Here is a 17,829-nt window from a genome sequence, read left to right as displayed (position 1 = left end):
GTAGCCATTCCCTTCTCCAGGGGATCTTTCCAACCCAGGAATCGAACCCGGGTCTCCTGCAATACAGACAGAATCTTTACAATCTACGCCACCAGGGAAGCCCCAACACAATACTATAAATCATCTGTGCTTAGTTGCTCAATCATTTCTGGCTCTTTGAGACCCCATGGACCATAGCCCACCAGGCTCCTATGTCCATGGGATTTCCAAGGCAAGAATACTGGAGTGGGTTGCCACTTCCTTCTCTAGGGGATCTTGCCAAACTAGGGATTGAAACTGCGTCTCTAGCATCTCTTGCATTGGCAAGCGGATTCTTTAACACTGTGCCACCTGGGACGTCCTGCAAATCAACTATACTCCAATGAATTTTTTTTTTTCAGTTAAAAAAAAAAAAAAAAAAAAGAAAGAAAGAAAGAAAAGGATAATTCAGAACAGTAACCAGAAAAACGAGATCTTTTTGTGGAGACCAAGAAGGCCTTTTCTGGGAGACTTTAAACCCAAGAACCTGTTCCCACCTTGGTTCGATCACACCGTGGCAGGATTCTGCCTCTCCTGTGTGACCCTGACTGTCCGGTACATTCATTAAGACTGGCCTCAGTTTCACAGCCAGAACTGAAAGGCTGTGCCAGTCATACACCGAGGGGGAGCAGGAACTGTAGACACCCACGAATAAGGTAGCCTGATGTTCCCAAAGAGGGGATGAGCCTTAGATTCAGCAGACTGGGCTCAAATCCGATCACCCCCCTCCTCCAGTTAAAACAGTCACACAGCCTTGAGCAAGGCAGTCAACCCCTCCATGCCTCAGTTTCTCCTTCTAGCGAATGGAGCTAGCAGCACCAGTTATATAAGGATTAAATGCAAATAACATTTGCAAATAAAGATGATTAAGCCTGGTCACAGGATGTACTTCATCAATATTACTTCCAACAATGATCTCCCTTTTTCTGCCCAACTTTCTAGTTCTCTCTGCTAACCATTTCATCTTGTCAAGAACCCCTCCCACTTCAGTTCTGTCTCGATCACAAACACCTATTAAAAAGTCAGCGTAAAAGGGCTGCTGTGAGGCCGGGGACAGGGTGTCCAGAGCGGTGGGGGATGGGAGTTAGTGTATGATGCTTGTGGGGCTTCAGTTTCGGCTCATAAAAAAGTCCTGGAGATGATGGTGGTGATGGCTGTACCACAGTGTGAATGTGCTTAGTGTCAATACACTGAAAAATGGTTAAGCACAGGAAATGTAAGTTATATAACTGTTATCATAATGAAGAAGAAAGAAGTTAAAACCTAAGGACTCCCCCCACCGCCTGTTTCCACCCTGCACGGCTTTCCTGCCCCCCTCCCGGGGCCCAAGGCTCCCTGCTCTTACCCCGTGGGGAAGGACGCAGCGCCGTCCTGCTGGCCGGGGGCGTCCACGTGGCAGACGGCAAAGTGCTGGGTGATCTCCTGCATGTCCTCGGAGTTGAAGAGAGGGTTGTAGCAGGTTTTGTCTGGAGAAGAGGCAGGCGAGAGAGCAGAGGAAGAAGTTAGGAGAGAATGAAGTCTGTGTCTGTTCTGTTTCACGCCTACACGGCAGACGGAAGGAACTTTCAAGAATGGTCACCTTTTCTTTCCCACTGTCCTCTGCAGATAAAAGGCTAGAAGCCCGCACACCACGGTGAAGAGTAGCCCCGCTCTCTGCAACTAGAGAAAGCCTGCACAGAGCAACGAAGACCCAGCAGAGCCAATAAATAAAATTTTTTAAAAAAGGACCTAGCTTGGGATCTGGTACAGATGGTTATGGCTATGCAGAAGACATGTTGGAAAAGAAGAGATTGATAGAAGAGGAATGAGAGTGAAGGAGGAAAACAGTTTTTGGTGACCGACATCATTCCTAGCCTCAAGGTATTAAGAAGCTATAGCGGGAAAAAAATGTCAGTCAGGCAGTCTGCTGATCAAGAATTGAGCAAACACCTAGCTTGCAACACACACTAGACTAGGAAGGCCTATACTTTCCTCCCTAATCGTCACAGTACCATTTCTGCTTTCTGTAACTGTAATATTAAGCTGATCTTATTCCAGGCCCCCTCCATCAGTAAAAAGCCCACCTTTGGTAGCACTTCCTGGTAATCATAAGAATCCACAGTCTAAACATTCACAGCAGCAGCATGCAGAATAGTCAAAAGGTGGGAGCAGGGCAAATGCCCAACAGCTCAGAACAGATAAGTAATCCGTGACGGGTCCACACCTCGTGGTCTCATTCAGAGAACAGTACTAATACATGGTACAATGTGGACAAATCACGAAAAAAAAAGCCAGACAGGAAGACCACATTTTGTGTGATTCCACTGATTAAAAAATGTCCAAAATAAGCAGATCTTAGAGATAGAAAGTAGACTAGTGGTGGCCAGGGGTTGGAGGGTATGGGAGATTGGGAGGGTGACAGATAAAAGGACAGGCTTCCCTGGGGGCTCAGACAGTAAAGAACTTGCTTGCAATGCAGGAGTCCCAGGTTCAATCCCTGAGTCAGGAAGATCCCCTGGAGCAAAGAATAGCTACTTACTCCAATATTCTCACTTGAAGAATTCCATGGACAGACGGTATAGTCTAGGGGGTCACAAAGAGTCAGACGTGACTGAGCAACTAACACTTTCACTTCACTTTTCAAAACTGCTCTAAAACGGTGTTGGTGGTTACACAATCCTGTGAAAATATTAAAATCTACAGCTTGCTTTCGTTAAAAGCAGTCCCTGTCACACAGACTGACGCAGAGGGTTCCTGAGTTCCCAGCCTCTCCAGGTCCCTGGGCAGCACATTCCAGGCTTGTCCAGTTCTGTAGCAGGAATTCTTCCCAGAACATCTCTAGGAAGTCCCCTGCATGCTAAGTTGCTTCAGTCGTGTCCAACTCTTTGCGACCCCATGGACTATAGTCCTCAGGCTCCTCTGTCCATGGGATTCTCCAGGCAAGAATACTGGACAGGGTTGCTACTTCCTGCTCCAGGGAATCTTCCCAACCCACGGACGGAACCTGCATCTCATGAGGTCTCCTGCATTGGCAGGTGGGTTCTTTGTCACTAGCACTACCCGTAGTGAGAGTTCTTCCCAGAACAGCTCCAGGAAGTCCCAGCAAAAGAGAAAGAGCTGGACGCCCCCACATCCACCCTTCCTAGCTGACCGTGTCCCCCAGCCCTGGCAGGAGCTGGCTCACCCAGAACTCCTCGGAACTTACGGTTCATCCCAATGTCGTGGTAGGTCAGGATGACGGGCCGGTTCCCCTTGGGGGTCCCACACAGCGTGACGTGAATGGAGCCATGCAAAGTCTCGATGTCCTGCTCCTGGGGAGAGAAGAAACAGACCGGCCTGTCACGTGGGACCCAAAGCCATGGTATGGCTGTAATTACTGACTACCGACACCCAGAGCATGCCATTGCGGTTTGCAGAAGCTTCTCATTTGGTCCTGGGCTTTGAGTGGCAGAGCTCTCTCGTCACAGAAATCACTTGCAGAAGCAGAGATGGATGAAGGGTGACCACAGAAACCCACCCCTCCCATCCCTTGTGGTCAGTGGTCGCCAATCTGAAGACCTTGACTCAAAAATAAAGAAATACACCCAAATTCTCAGGTTCCACCTTGAGAGCGGAAAAGCTCATTATCTGTGCTTTTAACAAAAACTCTCTCCCTTCTCCATCCATCCCTGGCTAAGTGATGCAAGGTCTCACAAGGCTTCCTCTTTGAAGATGCCTGAAGCATCTCCTGGGCTTTACCCTGCTTCTATGAAATAGGAATAATAATAGAGCCTCCTAGGGAGGGTGAGTGCTTTACAGGGGATGATACTGGGTGTATCAGGCTCCCTCCTAGTGCCCAGGCCCGCCCTCAGCACAGGGGTCCCAGCCTTATGCCCCCCAAAAAACGAGTCCCTCATTTCCCCAGCCCTCTCTTCCTCTGAGTGCTTGCATTACAAGAGCTGGAAAAATCCACAGAGGATGCAGTATGGTCCAGCCCCCAGTGGGGGCCACAGGTCATCTGCCAGGCCCAGCCCTGGCTCTAAAGCCACCGTGGGAACAATGGTTCATTGTGGGGGCCGCATTCTCCATTGTCTCTTCAGCTGACCCACATGGTGCCCTCTAAAAATAGGCCAGGCCGGGCAGTGTCCCCACTGGCTTGGGGCATCAGGGTTCAAACCCAAGCTCGGCCTTTTCCCAAGCCCTCTGAGACCCTGGAGATCCATCTATAAGACAGGAGGGAGCCGCCCACCCTGGGTTCCTCAGCAGAGGAGATAACCTTAGACAAGGAAACAGCGCCAGGTGAGAGGGGGCTGTCCCGGACAGGACTCAGGGCAGAGGAGCTAACGTCCTCTTCCTTGTCGCAGCTTCTCCAGTGGCACAAATCTGCTTCTTAGCCACCTCCCCAAATGGCCTGCAGATTTCCACGGAGAAAGGGTGACTCTGCCCTGCACAGGGTCTGGCCTGGAGGAGGTGCTTAGAGATTTACGCAAAGGAGGTCAATCCAGTCAATTCTAAAGGAAATCAACCCTGAGTATTCATTGGAAGGACTGATGCTGAATCTGAAGCTCCAATACTTTGACCACCTGACACAAACAGTTGACTCACTGGAAAAGACCCTGATGCTGGGAAAGACTGATGCTTGGAAAGGGCAGGAGGAGAAGAGGGTGACAGAGGATAAGATGGTGAGACGGAATCACTGACTCAATGGACATGAGTTTGAGCAAACTCCAGGAGATAGTGAAGGACAGGGAAGCCTGACGCGCTGCAGTCGATGGGGTCCCAAATAGCTGGGCATGACTGAGCAACTAAACTGAACTGAACCGTAGCCAAGGGTGGACAGAAGATTCAGTTCTGGCTAACGAGATGTCAGCAGAAGTTTCTGGGGCTTTGAGGAGAAACTTTTTTTAAAGAGTCAGACTTGGCCTTTTGAGTTTTTCCTTTCACCCGTCTGCCTGCCTACTACTTGGAACAAGGATGTGATGCTTGGGGATTCAGCAGCCATCTTATGAGCTTAAGGACAAAAGCACCATGCTCAGGATGACAGAGCAGGAAGCTGGAAGAAGTCTGAGACGGGTGACATTTGTAGTCTGCTGTACTAGTCCTCTCGGTCAGCACAAATATCAAACCTTACCCTGTTTAGGGCACTGTGTGCTGGATGACATTAATGCCAATGCTACACTCACCCTGTGACCCTGGCCAAGTTACCAGACTTCTCTGAGAATTCCTTCCCTCGGCCATAAACTGAAGTCAATAACAAACCCATCTGCTTATGGAGATGCTCCTGAGACTAAAAGCGTGGTAGGCACTGCACATTGCAACGTCTCCCTGCAGGCTGGCTGTTCCAGTTGCCTCCCCAGAGACAATTACTGTCAAGCTACAAAGACCAGCTCCCAGGGTTTAAATCAACTGGCTGGATGATCTAGGAGAGCTCTGAGATCTGCTGCCACCACCTCCCTCCATAATCCGCCTGCTCAGCAGGCCCTGGGGAGACACTGAGCGTGCTGGACTCAAAGAGGATGACACACTTACCCAGGCTCTAAGTCAGCTGGTGTGCTAAGCTGCCCCTCCCCTCAGTCTAGCAAGCCTCGGTCAAGGCATGGCCTGCGGATGGAGGGCACCCTTGGGAACAACAGGCAAAGAAAGCTGGTTTGGGGCTCATAAGATGCAGCATTAAGTCTAGGCTTGTTGAGGCAAGAAAGCCAGATCATGAGAACAGAGGCTCAGGAGAAAATGCCTGGGCTGGCCCCACCACCATCTTTTTGTGAAATAAGGTACCCTCCCCTCATCTTCCCGGTCCCCTGCCTGGGTGCACAGTGGGGACGGGTGGGCCTGGCTGAGCCACTGATCTCTCCCTGCCCACTGGGTAAGGAGCACGTGAGTTATGAAGACTGACAGGGGAGGGGTGCACTGCGGAAGGAACGCAATCGTATTTGCACAGAAGGACACCATCCACTTCTGGGAAAGCTCTAAAAAGCCAGGTCTGGACCCTGTGCTCCTAGGACAGCCATTTCACAAAGGACAAAAGCCAGTCCCGGGGGCTGAAGCCTAGCACCCAAAGGTACACAGCTGCAGGTCGTTGAGTGAAGATTCTGAACAGACTCCTGGGCTTCTAAGTCTTGATCTCTGGCCCACTGGGACATCTAGAAGAGAAGGAGATCTCACAGAGGTCATGCCCCCTCCATTTCTCAGCTTTCTTCAATGTTGTCATCACATCGAGAAGCAGTCAAGAAGTCACAGTCAGGAAATGATCTGCAGTGGGTGAAAGGGCGACGGCCTGGGAATTCAGCTGGAGTCTCCAAGGAGGACAGCCTCTCTTGGATTACAGAAAGAGGAAGCGGGGAAGAAGGGCCATCCATGGAGCACAGGAAGGTACTTCCCTCATGGTCCAGTGGATAAGAATCTGCCTGCCAAAGCAAGGGACGAGCGTTTGACCCCTAGTCCCAGAGGATCTCACGTGCCAGGGGGCAGAGAAGCCCGTGTGCCGAAACTACAGAAGCCTACAAGGAGGAGCAGCCCCTGCCTGCCTCAACTGGAGAGAGCCTGCGTGCAGCAAGGAAACCCTAGCGCAACCAAAAACGTAGGATCAGTTCAGTTCAGCCACTCAGTCATGTCTGACTCTTTGCAACCCCATGGACTGCAGCACGCCAGGCTTCCCTGTCCATCACCAACTCCTGGAATGTGCTCAAACTCATGTCCATCGAGTTGGTGATGCCATCCAGCCAGATGATACGTAAAGCAAAAAAGATTCTAACACATCTCTTTTCAAAAACATAGTCAAACAGAATCCTTGGAGTTGGTTCTTGGACATGAGTGTGCCTTCTCTCCAGATTGCTGGACTCCTGAATAAAGTAACCTTTCCTTTTCAACCAACCCTTGTCTCTCAAGGATTGGCTTTGGAATGGCAAGCAGCCGAACCCAGGGTGCCGAACCTGTCTTCAGTTAACAGCATCACAGCAGATTTTTAAGAATTGATTTACTGCTCTGTTGCTCTCCTATTCTCCCCAATATTCAGAAGTTAGAAACATAAATTAATTTAAAAAAATAGCTTATGTAGTCACTAAAAGAAAAAAAAAGATCCTAATGCATCTTTAAAAAAAAAAACAAAACAGGAGGCGTGCGTGCTGAGTCTGAAGCAGTGACAGACTGTTATGACCCCTTGGGGACAGTGCTTCTGCCCCCATTGTTACAGATGAGATGATGGAGCCTCTGGGAGGTCAGGCGATGGGCTGAAGACACAGGGCTACCAGAGGCAGAGCTGACCCGCACCCACCCTGTCCAGGACACCTATTTATTCCTCAGGACCAGGAGATGGGCGTGTACATGAGGTCAGTCTGATGGCCTGGGCTGGACAGACCTGGCGAGCCGATCGGAGCCCCACCACGGGGCTGTTGGCAGGCGAGGCGTTCCCCACCCCTCCACCAGGACAGTGTTCCCAGGAAACCTGGGAGGAGGGCAGAGAGGTTAAGTCTCACTTGGCGCTGACCCAGATGCGTGCCACCGCCATCTGTCATGCTCAGTCTCAGCGGCTTCCTCGGAAGTGAGGCTAGGGGCAGGCAGGGACGGGAAACGGTGGGTTGAGGATTTCCAAGCCTCTGAGTTCTGCCCACCTTCAGTCAGGGGGCAGGAAAACAAGAAGCAATTGTGTGCAAAGAAAGACATTCATAAAAGGTCACCTTTTCCATTTTCCCTGTGAGTTGATCTGCTTCCAAGAGATGGGGGGGCGGAAATCAACGTCCCTACAGGCGGGAATCAGACACCCCCCACCCCTCCGCAGGCCCAGCTCCACCAGACTGGGAGCTCCAGAGTAGAAGCGAGACCCCAGGAGACCCTCCAGCCCCCACCCCTCCTGCCCAGCCTCCTCCACCCCCTCCACCCCCAGGCCCTGCGGGTAACATCAGCTCATTGCCCGGAGATCCCTGGTGAGCACACAAACACAGATTCCCATGGAAACCACATCAAATCAAACCATCCAAATAACTAAAGATCCAGGTGGAAGGAATTAGAAAGAGCAAATCCACCAAGAGGGGCCAAAGGAAGTGACCCAGCCCCTGGGCGTGGGGAGCTACGAGCAGTGAGCTGAGATCTGCCTGCCCCCACCAGCTCGAAGGACTGAGTCAGGCTTTGCCATCTAGCTTATCATTGTGTGACCCTAGGCAAATCCCTTACACCCTCTCTGACCCTGTCCTTTCAATGAGGATGCCAACAATACCTCTTGTAAAGGACTGTTTTGAGGGTTAAGTGAGATGATGCAGGAAAAGAGGTCAGCACAGTGTGTGACATACAGCTAGTGCTCGAGACGTCAGCTCTTACAGCACCTGAATAGACAGAGGGACCACCTTTAAGACTATCGCAGTAGTACCCTCTGACCAGTTTCTTAACATCTCCAACACTGGTCTCTTACCTGCAAAGGAAAGGTCACTTCTCACCTTAGCAAGAAAGCCCTGAGACAATGGGCGGACACACCAATACCCCCCATCGGGGAGGCTTTCCACAAAGCCTCCCCACATGCAGCAGAAGGGGCAGGTCTAGATCATTAAGAATCTGCCAGCTCTGATAGTCCCGGATTCTAGAATTCTAGCCAAAGAAAATAAACCAGAACTCAAAATACTTCCACTTTCCCTACTCATCAAATTTGCAAACACTACTGCTTAGGCTGATGCCAGAACCTTCTCTGCCGAGCCAGATCAAACCACTTCCTTCCTGCAGCCCCAGCACCCCAGGCCAGCAGCCCACCCAGCTCCATGCTCTGAGGGCATCAAATCTCAAGAACTGCTGGCAGAACATCACATGCCTGGCTGGGCACCCATCGACCTGCCCTAAAACAGCACCCTGGACAGAACAAACTGCCCATTTGAGGTGACATCAGCCAGGATGAGATAAGGCCCAGATGCCATCTGCTCTGGAGGCTAAGCCGTCTCCTGAGACAGCAGCCATGAGGCTATTTCTCACTGAGGACCTCTGGGCTAACTGTATGTATTTTGATTTGCGCACACACATACACACAAAGTTCTTGACCACTTTGGGAAAGGAAACGAGTCTGCCCCCATTTAGTTAAAATGCTGAAGAACCAAATATTCTTGAAAAATAACACTGGCTGCTTTGGGACACTCACAGTGAAGAAGAGCAGCCTCCTTTAACTCAGCCCCCAAGATCTGCCCAGAAGGGACTGCATTCCATGAGCCTTAAGGACCAACTAAATGAACACGTAAAAGTGGACTGCTGTTAAGGCACGTCAATGGTCCAGTCCTTACATCAGGACCCCGTCCAGGGTTTAAACATAAACCCAAAGGAGCACTGTTTGGATTAGCTACCTGGACAGGTCTTTTCTGATAAAAAATTGCAAAGGTGTACTGACACCTAGTCCATGAAACGTAGATTGGCCATTCTAGGGGTTAGTCCTGCAGTACATGTCCTGGTTGACAGAGTCGATCTGGGGCAGAGTTGGGTTCAATGGGGCCCCTTTACAGCTCTTGGCCATGGGAAAGCCTCGGTTTCCTCATCTGTCAGGCAGGCATGAGGGTGCAAGTCCCAAAAGATTCCAACAAAAGAGCCTGGGAAGGCCTGGGCCTGGCCTAGCTCATCAGAGAAGCTGAAGCCCACCGCAGGCAGGAGCCCCCGTGTGAACCTGAGGTCAGGGTGTGCAGGCGAGTCCCTGGGCTGGGACGCCCATTAGCTACCCTTGAGCAAGCTGCTGTCAGTCTCTGCTCCTGGCGCTGTGAGCTGTAACCCGTCAGGACCCAGAGAACATCAGCCTTTACAGTACGATGCATCTTCTGAAGGATGCCCTTCAGAAGTGACTCACACCCACGGTTTTAGAGACTGCTGGAAATCTGCGGGAAACCTTCATAAACATCGTGAGTCAACCGGATGCAGGAGCCAAATCCAAATGAATACAGTTTTATCCAAAGATCTTTTCGGAAGCAACCTTGACAAAGCGTCACTTGGTACTTGGGTTTAGCTCAGATATTGTGGGTGCCCCACTCCACCCCACCTCGGCTTCTAAGGACTCAGGAGGAGTGGCTGCAGTCTCAGCTTTATCCCCAATCCCCCTGCCCCGTGACCTCAGGCAAGTGACTGAACCTCTGTGCACTCAGGCTGTCCATCTGTCAGAAGCAGACGGAGCAGCAGGAACGCCAAACGGGCAGCTCACTCAGGGCGGTGCTGAGCAATATACTCCTTTAGAACTGACTTCCCTGGAAATGGGGTCACTGCCTGTCACACTCGCCCCTGTATCCCCAGTGCTGAACATGATGCCAGGCACAAATCAGGCGTTTGTGAAAGGGACAAAGGCAAGCACAGTTGGAAAAATGCCTCCAGCTCCCAGGAGAGCTCTGGGATCCAGTGGGAGGGCTCGGCCCAGGCTGGTGACCCTCATCCTGCCTCCCCGGCCCCTTGCCCAGGCTTTCATCCTCTGCGGTCTTCAGGTCCTCACTCTGCTGATGTCCAGAGGATGTAGAACCCCACCCCGACCCTGCCCTAGCCACCCTCAGGTCCACTGGTGCAGACGGGTGGGTGCAGATGGGTGGGTGCCCACCGGTGGGTGCAGACGGGTGGGCATCTACCCTTGTTCTCCGCTCTGCCTCCCACCTGTGCCAGGGACGGGAGCAAGTGGCAGAGCTCTGCAAACGGTCTCGCGTGACACAAAAGTAATGAATTATCTTCACAGGGAACAGGTAAACTACGTCTTTGAGGTTCCTCCATGACCAAAATTTTAGAAATCTATGGCCCACAAAGAGGTCAAACCGGTCCCTCCTAAAGGAAATCAACCCTAAATATTCATTGGAAAGACTGATGCTGAAGCTGAAGCTCCAATATTTTGACCATCTCATGCAAAGAGCCAACTCACTGCAAAAGACCCCGATGCTGGGAAAAGACTGAGGGCAGGAGGGGAAGGTGTTGACAGAGGATGAGACGGTTGGATGGCATCATTGACTCAATGGAGCTGAGTGTGAGCAAACTCCAGGAGATAGTGAAGGACAGGGAAGCCTGGTGTGCTGCAGTCCATGGGGTCGCAATGAGTCAGACACCACTTAGCGAATGAACAACTAAAGCAATAACCAGAGGACCCAATAATTTCACTTTTGGGTATGTACGGAAAAGGACTGAAAGCAGAGTCATGAACGGATGCTGGACACCCGTGTTCACAGCAACACTAATCAAGACACACAAAGGACGGAGGAAGCAACCCAAATGTCCACCGGTGGATAAAAGGATAAGCAAGTTGCAGCCTAGACATAAAACAGAGCAGTAGGACTCAGGCTTAGAAAGCGATGGTGTGCTGGCACTGGCTACAGAATGGACGTTACATTAAGTGAAACAAGCTCATCACAAAGGACAAACCCTGCGAGATGCCACTTACATGGGGTACTGAGAGTAGCTGAACTCCTAGAAACAGGAAGCAGAATGCTGGCTGTCAGAGGATGCAGGGAGGGGGATGGGGAATTAGTATTTCACGGGGACAGAGTTACAGTTTTGCAAGATGGAAAGAGTTCTGGGGACTTCCCTGGTGGTTCAGGGGCTAAGACTCCATACTCCACCCTCCCAATACAGGGGGCCTGAGTTTGATACCTGAGTCAGGGAACTAGACCCCATGTCACAACTAGGAGTTTGCGTGCTGCAACTAAGACCCAGCATAGCCAAAGTCCATGGGATTTTTCAGGCGCGAATACTGGGTGGGTTGCCACTTCCTCCTCCAGGGGATCTTCCCTACCCAGGGATCGAACCAACGTCTATTACATCTTAAACAAATAAATATTTAAGAAAAAAAAAATGGGAAGAGTTCTGGGGGTTGCCAAGGGGTAGGAGGTGGGGTGAGGGATGGAATGGGAGTTTGGGGTGAGTAGATGTATACGGTTGTGTATATAATGGATAAACAGCAAGGTCCTACCGTATAGCGTATAATGGATAAACAGCAAGGTCCTACCGTATACCGTATAGGGAACTATATTCAATATCTTGAGCGAAAGCATAATGGAGAGGGAAAGAAAGTGAAAGTCACTAAGTTGTGTCTGACTCTTTGTGACCCCAAGGACTATACAGTCCATGGAATTCTCCAGGCCAGAATACTGGAGTGGGTAGCCTTTCCCTTCTCCAGGGGATCTTCCCAATCCAGGGATCAAACCCAGGTCTCCTGCATTGCAGGCAGATTCTTTACCAGCTAAGCCACCAGGGAAGCCCAAGAATACTGGAGTGGGTTGCCATTTCCTCCTCCAGGGGATCGTCCCAACCACACATCTCCTGTATTATAGGAGGAGTCTTTGCAGCTAAGCCATCGGAGAACCCCTACGTTACATATGTATTTCAACACAAAGAAGCAGCTGGAAAAACCGGGTGTGTTATTGGGCCAGCACTGACTGGGAAACATCACACCAGGTTCCCTCTATACAAGCTGGAGTCTTGGTCCCCATGTGGCAGATGGGGAAACTGAGGCCTGAGGGAGGTGATGCACCTGCTCTGGGCCAGGCACCCAGGAAAAGGCAAGCCTGGCTCTCGAATATGCCGAGTATGGTGACTCTGTGGCCTTGACCCTGGGGGAGACGGACATCACAGGGCTGCAGGAAGACAAAACCACAGACCTGATGGCTGCTTCCTGCAGAAGGCGGGGACAGGGACAAGAGCTGCCATTTCAGTGACAGAGAAAGTAGATTCATCTCCCTGCCCAGGGCCCCGCCCAGCCCAGCCCAGCCCCGAATGATCAGCTAGATCCTGGGACTGCCGCCCCAGCCCCATGGCCCTCGGAGCCCACCAGACAGCCAGGGCCACGGCTGCCGTAGCTGTTGCATCTTTCCAGCCTTTCCACCCTGGGACCCTATTTTCACGATGGTGGGAAATGGCCAGACGAGGATCCGATGTCATCCCTGTTAGCTCCCCCACCGCACAGCATTGCACAAGCGATGCCCCTCTCTCTGTCCTTCAGTTTCTCCAGCTGTAGAAGGAGGGTCTGGATGAGCTAAACCCGGGATGCCTGGAGACAGTCTATCTACCTTCCACTGTCCCTGGTGCCCCCACGTGCCCAGTGTCCCAACACAGAGACCAGTGGACGGAGCTCTGACCTGAGGGTGGGGCAGACAGAGACCTCGGCCTGTGGACCACACAGTAAGAGCACAAGCTCCCTCTCTGCTTAGATAGATTTGGGAGTGATGCCCAGTCCCACCCTCCAGCCTCAGTTTCCCCATCTGAGCGATGGGGATAATGGCACTTCTGCTTATGCTATTGTTGAGGTGTTAAGTGAGATACTGGCTGGGGAGCCCTTAGTAGAGGGCCTGGCTCACAGGAAGCATCGCTAAGCCAGCGGCATCAGGCGATGCAGAACAGGAAGCTCTCAAAGCTGGGAGAGAGAAGGCCCAGGATCTGGTGCCACCTTCCTCTCACTGCAGGGGGACCTCAGGCAAGTGACCAGCCTCGATTCTCCTCTTAAACCAGTGCTATAAAGAGCATGACCGGAGGCCATGTCCCATGAGACCATGCACTCCTTGAGGACCAAGGGCTGTGTACTGGGTGCTAAAGCAGCCAGTGAAGTGAGGGGTTCAGGCCCCCCACCCTCTGATGGCCTAGAAGGGCAGGGAGCTGATAGTCTGCATCACAGTGGGACAAAAGAACCAGACACAGTGGGTGATGGTGCGGGTGGGTGACTAGCCTTTGTCCCAGGGCCTGAGTTACTCACAGCCTCCACTCCTGGCTCAAGTCTCAGACCCTAGGGAGCAGCCCCACTCATCCCATGGCCTTCTCTAGGTTCCTCTGCACAAAAGGTGGGCTGAGCCCACCAGGTGGCCCAGCTTCCAGCTCTAGAGGGGCTGCAGATCCAGCCAAGACCACCCCGCTGATGTTCCCACCCGCAATGACCCCCGAGGAGAAAGTGTGCCTAGAAGTCTATCACATTTCCTCCCATTCCCCAGGTACCTGTGCTGGAGGGAGCTGGTGGCTCAGGAGGTCCCCAGACCCCGGAGTCTAACGGTCACCTCCACACATCCATCCATGCCTGTAACCTGCATTCTTGCAGAGAGCATGGCCTCTGCTTCCTAAGCAGTAAACACAGCCCTGAACAGCACTTGAGTCTGAGTTACATCCAGGAGAGAGGGGAACATGAAATCCGGGGGGAGGGGGGGCCCTGGCTGTGTGACTTGGAGGCACTGCTCATCTGTAATCAGATGATAGCAGAACCCCCCTGCCCCCACCAGGGCTCTTATGAAGAGTAAGTGAACGTATTTGATTAAATAAGGGCAGGGTGCTTAGAACAGTGCTTGGCACACAGTTAGGACTCAAAAGCATCCATTCTTACAGCTGTGTTACAGACGGCGGGTAACAGGCTCAGAAGTTCTGAGTAATTTGCTCAAGGGCACATACCTTGAAAAGGTCAGCTAGAATTAAACCCGGTTGACCTGACTCAGAAAGGGTGGAGGGAAAGATGCTTTTGTTCAGGATGCCACGATGTCTCAGTTGCAACCTGACTGTGGCAAGTCTCACTATCTGGGTAGCTTAGTTTCTTCATTCATAAAATGGGGAGATGCCAGCCCTGGTCTGGGCACATCCACTGCAGAGGTACCGAGAGGCTGGGACAGCAGCGATGCTGTAAACCAGGCTGATGAGTCAGGGAGGTGCTCCTGAAGGATGCGAGTGTATCTCCAGACTCAGCTGCTCTTACCTACAAACTCCTAGGGTGGAAACGACCTGTCCTGGACCAAGCTGTCCCTGTGGTCTGCCCCAGACACCCATTGACAGCGAGAGAGGCTCGAGGGCCCCAGGCTGGAAGGACCTCCCTCATGCAGGGAGCTTCCCTGCCAGCTCACAGAGCCACCTTCAAGCCAAGCCGGTGCCCCTCTGAAGTAAATGGCACATGGTGGCTGCTAACCATTGCTCAGGCCTCCTGCTCACGGCCCTGACACAGACACTACCCAGGGGCTGTGAAAACAGGTTTCACGGTCAAATTGCAAAGAGCACAGTGCTGGCTGTGCAACCACGGGCCAGGCACACCTAACCTCTGAGCCTCAGCTTCCTAAACTTTAAGAATGAAGACAGTGACCCCAGCTGCCTAATGTTATTGGGGTTCAGTGGGGTGTGCCTGCGGAGATCCAGGGCCACACGTCTGCCTGGGTGTCCAGGGCCTGGTGCATGATGGTAGTGCAATCGGTGTGTTTTGAACAGGCAATATAACACAGTGGGATGTGCTGGCCTCAGAGGACAAATGGCTGAACAGAAACCAACACCTCCGGTATCCCAGGGGTTGCTGGGGCCCGAGGTCAGGGTGGGCTGCAAGAGCAGCCAGGATGACCTGTAAACAACACACTAAGGCCCACGCACCTCGCCTGTGCTCTTCGCATTCACCTCCCTGACTTCACACCAGCCAGTGCTTCCAACCCCACTCCCTCTCTCCCCTTCCTTCCAAAGACAACGCCAAGATTCACAGCCTCTGATGGATGGCAGGCCAATCACTGAAATACGAGATTCAGGAGGACCAGTAAGCTCTTTGTGGGGAAGGAGGTGAACGGTATGATAGAGCCACAGGACTCAGGATGGGCAAGAAGCCGGGGTACCCGTGTGATATGCAAGCAGAGGGCCAGGTGAGCGTGCCAGCCTGTGCCCTGCCTGTATGAGGCCCTGTCTTCTCCAGAAAGCCCACGTGACCTGGATGTGATCAGGCTTCTGGCCCTGCCCCCAGGGCCTGGTACAGTGTGGGGGCCCACGCAGCTTTGGAATAAGGAGTCCAAGACTCACAGTCCCTGAGGTTCTGACCTACCCCTCAGCCAAAAGAGGTCAACCCCCTCTCATGAAAGCTTGTTCCTGGACGAACCTCCAGAGGCACCACCCCCATCTTGCTCCATGCCAACCCGGAGCAAAGAGGGAGCCGAAGACCACAGAGAAGCTGGTTTCACTTTCCCAAGTGGAGCCAAGAACATCATGCTTCCCCCATCCCCTCGCATCACAGGGTCCAAGCCCACCCAATGTCTCACCATTTCCTCTGCACATGCCTCCCAGCTCTGCCCTTCTCTGCAGGGTCAAAGGGGCTGGTGGATCTCTGTCCGGCTTTCACAGAGGCTAATTGGCTCTTGCTTCCTTGGTCAGAACTCAAACCCACTTCTCTCTGGGGAGAAGGAACTGAGTGCAGGAAATCGGCTTCCATCTCTCCCCTTTGCCCTAACATCTGAACACGGATCTAACCCATGGAAGAAAGGGGAAAGGAGAAAACAGATGAGGTGAGGGGGAAGGGAAGCCACATTTTCTACTTGCCTGAACATCAAACTCCTGCAGGAGGCCAGTGATGGTCTGTGGAGAGACAAGAGAGTTGGTCAGTTTCATCACTTTCCCAGGGCAGAGAAGTAATGTCCGAACACACAGACCTCCCCATGCCCTGAGTCTATCATCCCAACCCTAGGTCCTCTGTGGAGCCTATTTCTTTCCAGGGATACTGTGTATCTCAAAGAATAGCAGTCCAACTAAAAAGCAGACACAGCTGATGGATTCCTCTTTGACTAGCGCCTTGGTGAAAAAGATCTGAAGGTCTAAGCTAACCACAACTGCCTATAAACTGGTCTCGGTCTCCACCTATGTGCTACACTTTTAAAGCTCGAACTTGATCGTGTCACTGTCCTTACATTTCTTCCATGGCAGCCCACCATCTGGATTAAAATCTATCTCTCATGAGAGGAGAGCAGAGCATTCCCCACCATCCAACAATCCTGACTGTCCAGCTCAAATTCCACCTTTCACCAGAGTTAGTAGCAGGCCTGGCCCAGGAAGATGGGAAAAGGGCTCTCATCCCCCAGGTAGCAGTGAAAGTACAGGTCGAAGTTGGGGCTGGAACCACCCTCAGCCAACACTGGCACCCTTTCCTCCCAGCTCAGGATGGAGTTCAAAAGCTGAGCCCAGCTGGATCCACCACCACCCACCATGAAAGAAGACAGCTCAGCAGAGCAGAAGAAAAAAGAGGTGCTGGAAAGGGGAAGGGGATCTGTTGGAACAGCCAGGGGTTGGGAGTTAAAATTGTAACACCCAACTGCTGAAGGAGATTAAAGTAAGGGGTGGGATAGGGAGTGGACATGAGACTCAAGAAGGAGATGATATGTGTATGATTATGGCTGGTTTGCATTGTTGTATGGCAAAAGCCAACACAACATTGTAAAGCAATTTTCTTCCAATTAAAAAAATATATATATATCAATAGCTTCAAATCTCCTGGGGCCAGGGTTAAGAATAGAAGGGAGTATGATAAATTCAAGTGGAAGCAAATGGAGGCCAACATACTTTGTGTGTGTGTGTGTGTGTGCGTGCGCGTGTGTATTGACAGGAGAGAGTAGAAAAGCTGCTTCGTACAACCCTAACCTTCACAATATTAACATGAGTGCAGAGGTCATTCAGATTGAGGATGGACATCAGGAAGAACTTCCCAACAGCAAACCTAATTAAAAACACTTTGCTGAGTCAGTCTAAGGAAATGAAGGGCTTACTTCCATTTAAACCTGGAAAGAAAAGGCCAGTATCTACTTAGAGACAGACTGACATGTAACTTGGAGTTAATAACTTCCTAGATATTTATTTCAGAAATAAAATTTTCCAAGGGTAGCACTAGGCTGCCTAAAACTGTATAAATGCCCTGTGTAAACATGCATGTGCCCTTGGACTCAGCGATGCCACTTGGGGAATTTATCTAAGACCTACACGTGTATGAAATGACGAACATGCAGGATCCAAAGAGTCTATGAATACCTGCAGCTCTGCTGGGAACAGTAACATGGCCCCAGGGGTCCACATACAGGCCCCTGGTCAAACAAATGTGGTGGAGGACTGTGACGCTGGAAAGACAGAAGCAAGAGCCCTATGGACTGGTGTTGGAAAGGTCTTCAACATAGGTCATTAAAT

General features: G+C 51.6%; 1 protein-coding gene across 4 annotated transcripts in view; it reads right to left on the bottom strand.

Annotated features, from left to right (window-relative positions):
• Positions 1 to 17,829, bottom strand: part of NDRG1 (N-myc downstream regulated 1) — a 56,607-nt gene that overhangs the window by 23,743 nt on the left and 15,035 nt on the right. For all 4 annotated transcript variants that reach the window (XM_069599827.1, XM_069599830.1, XM_069599828.1 and 1 more), the window contains 3 exons: positions 16,201 to 16,236; positions 3,203 to 3,308; positions 1,364 to 1,484 (listed from right to left, as the gene is read on the bottom strand). In XM_069599827.1, the coding sequence (XP_069455928.1) occupies positions 1,364 to 1,484; positions 3,203 to 3,308; positions 16,201 to 16,236 (263 nt within the window). The remainder of the gene's footprint in view (positions 1 to 1,363; positions 1,485 to 3,202; positions 3,309 to 16,200; positions 16,237 to 17,829) is intronic.

Source organism: Ovis canadensis, chromosome 9 (genome assembly GCF_042477335.2).
Source record: "Ovis canadensis isolate MfBH-ARS-UI-01 breed Bighorn chromosome 9, ARS-UI_OviCan_v2, whole genome shotgun sequence".
Classification (NCBI taxonomy): Eukaryota; Metazoa; Chordata; class Mammalia; order Artiodactyla; family Bovidae; genus Ovis; species Ovis canadensis.
Note: the sequence above shows the minus strand (reverse complement) of the source record. Positions and strands in the feature narration are given on the sequence as shown.